The sequence below is a fragment of the Strongylocentrotus purpuratus genome, unplaced genomic scaffold, assembly GCF_000002235.5.
Source record: "Strongylocentrotus purpuratus isolate Spur 01 unplaced genomic scaffold, Spur_5.0 spur5_scaffold_3, whole genome shotgun sequence".
NCBI classification, from domain to species: domain Eukaryota; kingdom Metazoa; phylum Echinodermata; class Echinoidea; order Camarodonta; family Strongylocentrotidae; genus Strongylocentrotus; species Strongylocentrotus purpuratus.
In genome coordinates, this window is record NW_022145609.1 from 23,432,786 (window position 1) to 23,446,014 (window position 13,229).

The following is a 13,229-nucleotide window of genomic DNA, read 5'->3' on the forward strand; positions in this document are numbered from 1 at the left end:
AGAGCTTCCGGGGCTCCGCCCCCTCGAGCCCGCCAGGGGCCCTAAGGTGGGGCCCATGTATGCTCATCTGATGGTAATTAAATGCCTAAACCCTTGAGCTGCTGGGGCTCCGCCCCTAGACGCCACGCCAATTCGTGACCTGCCAGTATCACAAATAAGGTATTACAATATGCTCATCTGATTGTAACTTAATGTATAAAACTCCAGAAGCTCAGGGGGTATAGGCATTTAATTACAATCAGATGAGCATTATTTTGATACCTTATTTGTGACACTGGCAGGACACACATTGGTGTGGGGTCCAGGGGGCGGAGCATCTGGAGGCTCCACCCCTAGACCACACGCCAATTTACGCTACGCTCTACCTGTTCGTAAATACCACCCCACCCACTTAGAAGAAACGTTTAGCGGGGTCTGCATGTAAGAGTGGGGTGGTGCGGATTTTTTGGTCATCCCCCCCCCCAAAAAAAAAACAACAAAAAAAACACGAAAAAAAAAACTAACACGTTTTTCCTCATTTCGCCACTGCCGGTGTCACCATTACGTACCAATATTTGGCTCGCATAATTTCAAATTTGGGCCCCCCCCCCCTAAGAAATCCTGGATCTGCGCTTGATAGGCGGAGAAAATAAATATGAAAAAAAAACTCGACCATCCAATGAACAATTCGTTACACAGAGATGGCGCCAGACCGCTTGTCCACTGTACTAAAAATGTTATGCCGTGGCGCCTTTCCCCCCACTTCACGTTCACGCATCTGCGCTCGAGGTATATCCGTATACAAATAACGCAAATCGTCTACCACCTGTTGCGAAGCGCGCGGTCTGATCTGAGATACAGCTGTATGTATTGGTATTCAGTGTCGTGTGCTTGTGGCGTTGCTACGTCTGATTTTAGGTAAGTTTTCGCATTCTCGCACGAATTTGTTGCTGTAAATACGTGCTAGGTTTAAAAGTGTGTATTTGTGAATATACTAAAGGTGTAGTTTACAGCTTATGTAATTTGATTGCGGATGTAGATTACTTAAACCATGGATAATCATGTTTAATTTGTGTGTGTGTAGTCCCATTTGCGAGATATGGTGCTGTCTTTATTTTTTCTGATTCCCTGGCGAAGCGCAATTTTCTTCTCGGTCTTTTTCTTCATTCCTCCTTTTCTCTTGTTGTTGTTGTTATTAGTCTTGTTCTTCCTGTTCTTGTTTTTGTTCTTCGTGTTCTTTTTGTCTTCTTGTTCTTTTTGTTCTTGTTCTTGTTCTTGTTCTTTTCGATCTTCTTGTTCTTCTTCTTGGTCTTGTTCTTTCTCTTGTTCTTTTTCTTCTACTTGTTCTTGTCCCTCTTGTTCTCTCTCTTGTTCTTATTCTTCTTCCTCTTGTTGTTTTTGATCTCCTTCTTCATGTTGTTCTTGTTGTTGTTCTTGTTGTTCGTGTTCTTCCTCTTCTTGTTCCTGTTTTTCTTCTACTTGTTTTTATTCTTTTATTTTTCTTCTTCTTCTTGTTCTTGTTCTTGTTCTTCTCCTTGTTCCTCTTATTATGGTAGACACTATATGGGCTCCAAGATTCTTTCATAAATACTTAGACCTGCTAGACCTGCCCTTGCGCACATGGTAACCGTTAGGGTTAGTGTTAGGGTTATATTCATCATGCAAACCCACCTTTCATCAACCCATCGTTAGCTCAATCAGTGAGGATCGACAGCATAATAGAACGTTGTAGTTGTGGGTTCGAATAATTGTATATTTTAATTAAGTTCTATTTTTTGCCTTTATAAATAGTGAGGCAAAGTAATCGATAATCAAAGTCTAATTGGCTGTGAGGTATGCACAGCTATCTTCAAGAGCCTTAAAAATTGCGACCTTTACTGTGAATTCACTAATAATGAATAAATCTGGAAGCCCTTATAGTGTTGACCTCTTATTCTTATTATTGTTGTTGTTCTTTTTATTGTTCTGGTTCTTCTCTTTGTTCTTCTTGTTTTTCTTTTTCTTTTTCTTTTTCTTTTTCTTTTTCTTTTTCTTTTTCTTTTTCTTCCTGTTTTTCTTCTTGTTTTTCTTCTTGTTTTTCTTCTTGTTTTTCTTCTTGTTTTTCTTCTTGTTTTTCTTCTTGTTTTTCTTCTTGTTGTTTTTCTTATTTTTTCTTGTTTTTCTTGATCTTGTTCTTGTTGTTCTTGTTCTTGCTCTTGTTCTTCTTGTTTCTCTTGTTCTTCTTGTTTTTGTTCGTCTTCTTCTTGTCGTTGTTTTTGTTCCTTTTCTTGTTGTTCTTTTTCTTGTTGTTCTTTTTCTTGTTCTTCCTCTTCTTGTTCTTCTTGTTTTGTCTTGTTCTCGTTTTGCTCTTGTTCTTACTCTTGCTGTTGTTGTTCTTCTTCCCCTTCTACTTCATCTTCATCTTATTTTTCTTCCTATCTTTTCTTCATTGAATTTCTCCATTCAGTGATTCATGCCTTTCTTTTTATCTTTTTTCTTTCTTCTCTCTTGTTTTTTTCCACGCTTTTCTCTATTGTTGATTTTCTTTGATTTTGTTGTTGATGTTGTTTTTGTTGTTTGTAGTGTTGTTGTTCTGTTTCTTCATCATTTTTTTCTTTTCCTTGGTCTTCTTCTTTTTCTTTTTCATTATTTTCCCTTTTCATCTTCTGACCAGTGTACGTTGCTTCTGAAAGAAAACTAATTTTCGATAAGCAACTTGTTATTAAAGGTAAAGACCAGTATTGGAAACGCCCCAATTTCAAAAAATGAAATGGAAGCTCTCATTACCAATCATGTGAAAGAATATGTTTTGACTAATACATGATGATAAAAAATTTGCCGGGAAACCGCCTACTAATTGATATATTTGGTAAATTTGTTTCTCTCATGGTCTGTGAGAGGTATAGGGTAGTCCCATATACATCTTTCTGTGTATAGTGCTTGTAACTTTACGAAGAATGGGCCAAATTTCTTATCATTTTGATGATTCCAGAACCTTACAGATGCTAGATGCTAGATGCTAGATGATCAACCTTTTCTGATCGATTCCACAACGTTTCTTTCACAATGCAATCGCATGACCATAACTGGTCTTTACCTTTAACTCTACTGGCTATGGATCAAAGCCCAAGACTATTACAATTTTTGTTCGCTGTGTACTCTGTACGCTGTACATACAAGTGTGACAAAGATTCCATTAGTCAATTAAAGAGTTATAAGAGAGTTATAAGTATTGAAACCCACTCCACCTGAAAGCAGACTAAAGCGTTAGAGCTTGTGCTCTGAACCATTTTGCAACATTGCAAAAGTAGTTGTAAAGCGAATTAACTTGTTTCATGAGGGGAGAGACTTCAAGTCTCCCCGGTGAACACTGCAAAAACACAAGGACACAACGACGACAACAGGATTGACACATTTTTAAAGAGGACGCTGTGGGTGATAAGGCCTAGTGCTAATTGTTGTTTTCCTTAAGTTTCTCAAAAGGGAGGTTGCTATATATATATATATATATATATATATATATATCTCTTCCTTTGTCTTTTAAAATGTCCATACTCTTTAAAAGGATACTTTTGCTGCTATAATTCTCCACATTGCATACTGTTTACATGTATGTATTATTTACTGATGTGTTCTGATGTTATTTTCATCTGATCTGCATAAATAATAATTCAAGTAACTTCCTGCTCTATGTTCTCATAACACCTGAAGTAAAATGGCAGTTTATTATACATAATATATATAATAATGAAAACCAAATCCCTAATTGATTCTATATTAATTGCAAGGTGATGTTGGTCAATGATTGTGGTAAAACCATTTTGTCTCATAAAATGCTTATTTGTGTGATACTTGTAAGCTATAACTTAGGATATTTCCGACACTGTTTCATGCTAGATGTTGCAGTTTGTATGCTCAAAATGTGCAATGAAAACGTACACACATTGCTTACTGGGCATAGGCAGAAGTCGTCAGACCTCCCAGATTGTGGCATGATGTCACCCCCAGCTTGTCTCTACCTGATAGACAGGGCCATTCAATTTAATTAATCTAAATTAGGTTCAATGTGGTTTATTACCAGTACAAAGTCCAGGGACTAATTGTACAATCTTTACAATGTAAAAATGGTCATAAGATAATATCATCGATTAAACCAAAAAAGATAATTAATAAGAAATATTTTGCTGCAATTTGTTTATATCATTAGAACGCAGTATACAAAGCCAATTATTTTAAAATCAATTATTCCTAGATACATAGTTATGTGTGAATCAAAGTGCAATGTTGGATTAAAAAAAAATTCAGATATTAGGAGAATATACAAGATCATGCTTGTGGCATGAAAATCATTCCTTAGCTGTTTGTGGTTCAAACTGACAGTTCAACATAGATGTGATGAAGAGATCATATAAAAGCATCTGCATTATAAATGAATAAAGGAACAGATGTAAGATAGAACATACAAATATGATAGAACAAAAAATTATATGCAAAATTAAAGATATACCGGTAAATTTATAAGATTATTTTAAAACACTTCAACTGATCTGCTACTACAAATTATGAAAGGGATGGTGTTTTTAAAGGTAAAGACCAGTATTGGAAACGCCCCAATTTCAAAAAATGAAATGGAAGCTCTCATTACCAATCATGTGAAAGAATATGTTTTGACTAATACATGATGATAACAAATTTGCCAGGAAACCGCCTACTAATTGATATATTTGGTAAATTTGTTTCTCTCATGGTCTGTGAGAGATATAGGGTAGTCCCATATACATCTTTCTGTGTATAGTGCTTGTAACTTTACGAAGAATGGGCCAAATTTCTTATCATTTTGATGATTCCAGAACCTTGCAGATGCTAGATGCTAGATGATCAACCTTTTCTGATCGATTCCACAACGTTTCTTTCACAATGCAATCGCATGACCATAACTGGTCTTTACCTTTAATAACGGGACAGATTTTAGAGATAAAAAGGTGAGATATAATCAGGAGAGACATGAAAAAAGGAATATATGACAACCAGTGAAGAGAGACAAAGTGTGTATCAATGTGTAAATCAGGTACATGTATGAGTTGCATTAATAAATATGCAATGTATAGGGTGAAATATATGCTGCTTTGTCAATAATACCTTTCACCTCCACCACAGAGACTAAAAAAGCAAGACATGGCATTTGATTTTACATTAGTATGGAACATAGATAATGGAGTGACAGATTTAGATTATTTATACAATATGTGGGAGTTGTGTTCATTTTGTAAACGGTTAATACTGCTTTTGTTAATAAAACCTTTTACTCCCATCACAAAGACTAGACAAAAGAGACATGGCATTTCCTGACAGTATGGAATTATATATATATAGATTAATATTCAAACATGTATGAGTTGTCTTCATATTACATGAATGCTGCTTTTGTCAATACAAAATGGTACCCCCATCACAGAAAACTAGAAGAAAATTTGTCATTAACATGGAACCATGTATAGATTACAGAGAGGGCACAAATGTAGATTAATATTCCAACATGAATGAGATGTGTTCATATTATAAAAGATAGAATGCTGCTTTTTTTCAAATAATTTTTGTACCCCCATCACAGAGACTAGAAAAGAGAGACATGACATTTCTTGTCAGTATGGAATTATGTATAGATTAATTATCAACCACGTATGAGTTGTGTTCATAATTTAAGTAGTGCATACTGCTCTGTCAATAAAACCTTTTACCTCCATCTGCCACAGCTGGTTATGATAATGTTTATCAATCAATACAGCTACGGGTCAGACCTAAATCAATATCTAGGTATACTACAGACTGTAGGTGCTTTTCCCTTGGATATATGTGAAATAATTCCAGGCTAAGATGTACTTGTTTCATGTAGCTGTTTTTTAAAAATCCATTTTTTCCTCCTTTTAACCCCACCCATCTGCAAGCTGTTAAAAGTTAAAAGGAGGGAAAAATGGCTTTTAAAAAACAGCTACATGAAACAAGTACGTAAGCTTCAAATGATTTAACATATAAACCCAAGGGAAAAGCACCTTCAGCTATAACACTAGCCCCCAAATCTATGATATGTGGTTTTCAACTGCCTTATATTTTCATTTTTTTTGACAAGCAGGAAGAAAAGGTGAAGACATATTTTATATTTTCCAATTTGCTTTTAGTGGTCAGAGTTTGCTAATGGTGGTGGTGGTGGGGGGGGGGGGGGGGGGGTAGGAGGGAGCTGCACAATTAGGGGCACATACTTTTGAAATATATGCCACATTGTATTTTGCTGGGGGGGGGGGGGGTGTCCATCATTGATTGTGAATTATATCAAGTCCATACCGTCTTCCATATGATTATAGCTAACTAAAGTTTGTCCAGGTGATAAAACAGCCTCCCCTCTCCATCCCCCTTCCCTCCCCCTTCCCTCTTTAGATAATTATTTTGGAAATTACACGACACATGTTTGATATGATTACTGTCTATCTACATGTACTTGACTTTAATTCAATAAGCTTTTGGCCAAGATATGCCTGCCTTTAGATCGAGATGAATTATTACTGAAAATGAATAGTTTGAAAAGCACTGACAAAATATTTAGTGATTTCCTTTTCTTGTTAAAATAACTTGGAAGAATTTCCATTTTACTTGAAAATAACAAAGCTTGTCAGTTTATTGACAATAACACAGTGATAGGTATTACAGAAAGCATGGCAAATAGTTAATGATAAGAGACTAAGGGAACTATTTATTTAGCTTTATCACTATGTCAATTTGAAGGATGTTGAGTACATGTTAAAGTTCAGGAATTCCAATATTGTGATTGCATGCGAAGTGCCAAAGTGGTGTCTATTATGAGCGCACACCTCATCACCAAAATAGAAGTGACGTTTGCTCAAGCTGTCATAAAATTGCTCCATCTAGATGATTGAGAATGAGATGGAATATAGAGGGAAACGAAACAAACACCAGAGGCAGAAAATTGCTGGTAATAAACCATTTTCGTAATGTAATCAAATTTAATGCATAATTCTTTGTTAAGTTCCTGGTTACAAATTATTTCATTCACCGGTTACAAATTATTTTATTTCAATAGTCAGAATGCCAATTGCATATGTTAATTGTTGATAGGTAAGACAAACATTGATTTTCCTACCTAACAACAGGTGAATGAAATAATTTGTATCGAGGCACTTAACACAGATTTGTGCTTTAAATTTGATTACGTAATGAAAATGGCCTATTGTAGAAAGGCAAAATTGTTTGCCACAGTAATATTTATTGTTAGAAAATATAAGGTACTATTTTTGTGGAAGGAAATAGCCAACATTTACCTGTATTAATTTTGTTGTTGTCAAGGAGTATTGCATGTACGTGTAGTTTACGATCTTGTCATGTGATTTAATACCAGAAAGGTAATAATCACAATTACAGTTGTATTTCAAAAAAAAATTAGAGAAGGAAATATCAATTGAAACAAGAGTATTAAAGACTCTATCAGATGAAAATACAACTTTATATAGATGGAATGATGAATGATACAAATATTAAGGAATGAAAAATATCTTCCTTCCTGTATTGCACAAAAGCAATTTAAAACCTAATTTTTTCGCACCCCTCCAAAATACAGATCAATAGGGGTCAAATTTGCAGCAAATATGATGACGACATAATATGTGGCCCCAATCCGCTCGCCTATATAGCTGTGGCCATGAGCTTCTGAATTGTCAAAGCTTTAGAGTCTGAGTTTTCAGAGAGTTGTTACTCCTCTGACAGACAGTAAAATAGCATATAATTGATCATTGTAATTTATGGCTTATAAGCTTTTCATTGATATCTAATTAATCTTTTTCATTTTTCACTTCAGACAAGGGTTTTAATGTCAATTTTGTTGATTATAACATGATACTTGGTCATGCAATTCTGTTAATCACATCTAGTTTGTTGCCGAATTTTTCCTCTTTTTTTAACAGCTATTTTTTTCTTTTTTTGTAAATTCAATTTTCAATAATAATTATATATCTTAATATGGATCTTGAAGTAAATACATGTGTATTAACCATGTTTTGCCTAATTATGTAAAGCTTTTTATATTTAAATATCTATAATAAATATATCAATGACATTGCGGTTTGTGCTTTAGGATTCATTGTTTAATTTGTAGTCGGTTTAAGTTGGTCTCAAAATTATGCTGCATTTACATTGTACAGTATTATATTTGTATCATAGTTTATTACACTTAATCCGATTATATATCTAGTTGTCCATTTCAGCCTATTTATCTGTCCTACTCTTTATCTGTCCGTTTTTATTGTTTAGTATCTTTGCCAGCTTCTCTTTCTCATTTCTCTATGCCCTCTCTTTCTCTCCCCTCTCTGTTATTATCTTACCAGTCCTTCTAATCTTCTGTTACATTTGTCTTATTGCCTTCTGTTACTCGATCGTTCTCCTTCAATTATCCTCTAGTCATCCGTTTCAGTCTCTTCTCTTGTTTCTCTTCTTTTCTTTGATCATATCCTTGATTATTTATTGTGAATCGCCATTTATATGTATATGTTATGCTTTTGAATATATCTTTTGTAAATTCAATTTGTTTCAGCCTCTGGCTGCTATTTGAATGTCTTTTAATCAATAAACCAACCATATATATATATATATATATGTCATGGGACATCAAACGACCAATCACCTTGGACTTGCAAGACACTAAATTGATTGATTCATCCATTTTCTATTTTTCAGATGATGAATGTGATTGAGATGGAGATGTAACAATTACAAAATGGCTGACAGTTTAACCCCAAGTGCCTCTACAAACCCTTTCAGTACTCACCCAGAGGAACAGGGAGGTAGGTACCTAAATCCTCAGGTTGACTGAGGGATAGTCCTTGTTCAATCATCAACAAAGTTGAGGGGTTTATTAAGATCAAAGATGTAGACTCAATATTGACCCTTTCAATACCAAAGGTGGTTGAAAATGCCCCAGATGTGATGTATTTTCGGGGACAAATAAGATTGAAGAATAATAAAAGATATAAAAACAGACAGAATCTGGACTACCCATAAGTGTAGAAAATGGGTACCCGGTAAAAAGTTATGTTTTGAATGCTTGAGCACCTTTTCATGGTAGCTCAGCTAAAGCCTGATAATAATATGATTGCAGTGCCCTCAGGGAGAACATTATTAATACTGATGAGGCTTGCTTGGGTGAAGAAGACATGTTGTTATTATTACTATTATTTAGAGAGAGAAGAAAAATAAGTAGATGATTAAAAAGTGATTGAGCATTGTTCTATCTGTGCTTGCTTTTATATTTAATGATGTTTCAGGGCATCTAAATTTTGTGTTCATGTATGTTTCTCATGAACAAAGTAGTCAGAAGCCTATTTTGTTCATGCAGCAATGGCTGAAACATCTACATGCAGTTACAAAAACAACCTTAATGTTATCACAAAAATAAGGTCCTGCTGTAAATGTCTTCCAAATATTTTTGCAAGGGTCAAGTTAGTTGCTGTAAAAATTAATTGCATGCGGTAAGGTTGTCAAAACTTAATATTTCAGTCTTTAGTGTCAGAACTGTTATGTCACTATGAGAAACATATATAACTCCTAAAGCTTATAATGTTGTTATTTTTCATTCAGTCCCTAGGCGGAACTGCCCATCTCCTCATAACCCCTTCAGTCTTCCTGCGAGGGCCAGTAGTCCTGGCAACCCTTTTGCTCCGCCCATTGCCCCATCTGCCGCCCCTTCTGATGAAGTGCTTCCATTCAGTGATGTGTGTGAACCAATGCGACCCGTCAAATTAGACATCATGTTTCCTGAGCTTGCCGCGAATGATCTTCCAATCGCAACATCCAATGCAACAAATGATGTTGCTGCAACATGTGGTGAGACATCAGACTTTCCCGAGATATATCTTTCAAAGACACAGGAGGATGTCCCAACAAACAATGTTGCTGATGGCCCGAGTTCCAGAATGTCCAGTTGGGGAAACAACACCAACAACAGCAACCGTGCAGACGAGACTGTAGAGAGCGGTTTCGGTGATGGTTTTGGTGATGGTTTCGGTGATGACTTTGGATCACTGAGCCATACGGATGTGATCTTCAAGACTGGATTCATGGATAACAACTTCAAAGCTGTAGGAGGTAAGAACCTTTCTGTCAGTCAAATATGCTCAGGACCGTTAATGTTTTCAGCTGTGGTATGAAAAGCCACCCTGTTCATGAAGAACTTAAATGAGGCCGAGAGTTTGTGTCCTGTTTGTGTCCTGTTTGTGTCTTATTTGTTACCAGGATAACTTAAGGATCATTGAGCAGAGTTAACCAAACTTGGATGAAGTAGATGTTAGCATGCAAGGATGAACTGATTCAATTTTGGATGTAAGAGGTCAAAGGCCAAAGGTTACAGGGTCATGAAAGTGTTAATAAATACCGACAAATATTGTGTTACACTACAAGAATTGAAGCAATTCTAATCAAGCATGGCTCAAGTATTGTTGATGAAGGACCATTACATGAAGACAGAGGCATATTGAAGATGCAGTCACATTCATCTTGTTTAATTTTCATTTTCAGTCACAGCAGAAGAGGATGACCTGTGGTCCTCATCATTCATCATGGAAGACCCATCACCACCAGATGGAGAGACCCTCCAGTCATCAGGTGACCAGGAATCAACCAGTCAGGGAGAAGAGACCCCCACAAGGTCTGAAGAACAAAGTGGTATGCAGTTCCATTCCTACCTTACACCAGGAGTAGTTCGTGAGGTTGACAAGGAGGGATTAGGGCTTTCAAACAGAAAGGTACACGTTGATGTAGACTTTTTACCAGACTTAGCCACAGGCCCATGGGATCCTTGGTCACCAGAAGACACCAAAGAAACCAAAGAACAGCTGTCTTTCCAAGACCAATCAACAAGCGATCCTCAGGCATCAAGAGGTCCAACCTTTGAACAATCACATTGGATTGAGAATTCACAGGAATCCGGTGTCGAGGATATGTTTTCCATGCAAGGATCGGGTCGCTGGGGAGTCGGTGCCAAGGTGGACGTTGACAAAGAAAGAGGAAAGGAAGTGGATGAGTCTGGGCAAGATCCATGGGCTCCGTGTAAGAATACCAAAGAGGTTGCAGATCAAAAAGGAGCAAAAACGCAGGCACTTGATCTTTCAGCCCCCTTGTTTAATCCGTTTTCATCAGAGGACAGTTTCCGCTCATCCCTGCAGAAGGCTTTAAGTCCTTTTCAGGATGAGCCATCCAGTCCATTTCACCCTCAATATGATTCAAGTTCATTCCCATTTCTTGGAACGTCCCAGCTCCAAGGAGAGGCCATCAGCGGTCGCAGTGATCCTTGGAGTCCTAGTCTTAACCCTGATAACCAAGAAGGGAACCTTTACCGAGGAAACAGTCCGTTCCACTTTCAAAATGATCCTACCTCAAACAATACCAATTCCGGGCCGTTCCCATATCAAGGAAAGTCCCAGCTCCAAGTAGATGCCTTCGCGACCTACAATGATCCTTGGTCTCCTAGTCTTACCCCTGACAACCAAGATGTGCATGGTCCCAGAAGAAGCAGGTCACCCAATCCCTTCACACCGGTGGAAGACACTGCCAATCCTTTCTTGCATGATCTGGATCTACTGCCAGGAAAGCTTGGGACGATGAATCAAAGACAGGTCAGTGTTAAACTGTGTGTTTGATTGTTTCTTTTTCGCCAAAGTACTATGAATGTGTTGTATGCTGTGCATGCATTTGTAAATAAGATCTTGAGGGCTTAGGGTTTGAGTTCTGTCCAAGGGACAGGTGATTAGTGCTTTTATCCTTTAGGACACTAGAAGACTATTTTGGTCTAGAACTAAAGATTTACTGTTTCTACTAATATTGTTCTTTTCACCAAACATTATTCCCTCATTTATTGTCGTTCTCAAATATTTCAATACCCAGAGTTTTAGAGAGAGAGAGAGAGAGAGAGATCTTTGAAATAGTTTTTTGCTCCCGCCTCACTATATATATCAAATAGAAATCTAACCTATCACCTATGGAATCCTGATGTTCCCTGTGTTACGTCTTTTGAAATTAGAGAATGAAGTAGTTCAGAGGATTAATATATATATACAGTATATATAAAACCTATTTTCCAAAAGAGAGCACTGTAACATAGGTTCTTTGTCTATACATGAAGGCTGATTTGAAACATGAAAATATTGAATTGATCAAGTTTGTTCATTACTAGTTACTTTGAGATGCGTAAATGTGACCAAGAATATGTTAGTTAGGTTTTGTATTTTTTCTTCCTGTGTGTCTGAAACCAATCAGAGATATTTGTATTTTGCAATTGCTCCCTCTGGCCAAATGTAAATGTAAATTGGAGTCTGGTATACTGCCTCTGTGAAAATGGCACTTTCATTCAACCATCTGTAGATGTGTATAGCTCCCTCTTGTGCAGGTTTTTGGCCAGTGGAAGTTATGCCATTATGTTCGGTTATGCCAAAACTGCGTATCTAGCTATATACCTTGGCTTCAGATGATTCATTGTGACAATTGCCATGTCGTGAGAAAAGAGGGTCTATTGATTTTGACAGTTACATGGTTGTATCATATGTATGTAATATTGAGAAGGCGTGCATTTCCCAATGATGAGATTACAAGGTGTACGTGTTTGGTATCTAGAATGTCTATATTTATTGAAATCGGGCAATTCCACGGTAACGGAAGGACACTCAGACAAGATTTTTGAACTTCAGGTTCATACTAAAAGAACTGTTTTATTAGTATAAGATGTGAAACAGTACAGATATAATACCTATATAAGTGCCTTTAATTCTCCCCAAAAAAATTGTCATTATAGTTAAGTAGTTTAAGAATGTGCATATTAATTATCTCGGTAACGGAAGGACATAAAAATGGACATGGTTTTTCCAGTTAATTAGTGTTTATCCAAACTTTGTGAAGTTGATGAAGCTTTCCACTTGACTGAAACACATTTTGTTCCCCATAGTTTAATACATACTAATAAAACATTTCTTTTAGTATGAACCTGAAGTTCAAAAATCTTGTCTGAGTGTCCTTCCGTTACCGTGGAATTGCCCAATCCTAAAAGCATGTTCCTAGAGCAAATCAATGGTATTTTTTGGATTATTCAGCCAATAAGTCAATTAACCACTTTGTTAACCAATCGCCCAGGTAAATAAAGTCAAACCAGCTTTATAGCAACCACCTGTATAGAAAGACCCTTGTCTATAAAGACCACCTTTTTGTTTCCCTTGAAAATAATG

At 36.5% G+C, this 13,229-nt stretch overlaps 1 protein-coding gene across 1 annotated transcript; it reads left to right on the forward strand.

Moving 5' to 3' along the window:
* The first annotated feature begins 804 nt into the window (after positions 1 to 804).
* On the forward strand, positions 805 to 11,654 carry LOC752883. Its single transcript, XM_001180456.4, has 4 exons — positions 805 to 897; positions 8,698 to 8,804; positions 9,598 to 10,104; positions 10,534 to 11,654. The coding sequence occupies exons 2-4, from the start codon at positions 8,738 to 8,740 to the stop codon at positions 11,652 to 11,654; spliced, it is 1,695 nt and encodes a 564-aa protein (XP_001180456.3). The 5' UTR covers positions 805 to 897; positions 8,698 to 8,737.
* Positions 11,655 to 13,229: the final 1,575 nt, after the last annotated feature.

Coding starts and splice junctions, on each gene's coding strand:
- LOC752883 (XM_001180456.4), top strand. CDS start 8,738: ATGGCTGACAGTTTAACCCCAAGTGCCTCTACAAACCCTTTCAGTACT. Junction 8,805..9,597: donor TCACCCAGAGGAACAGGGAG/GTAGGTACCTAA, acceptor TTTTTCATTCAG/TCCCTAGGCGGAACTGCCCA. Junction 10,105..10,533: donor CAACTTCAAAGCTGTAGGAG/GTAAGAACCTTT, acceptor TTTCATTTTCAG/TCACAGCAGAAGAGGATGAC.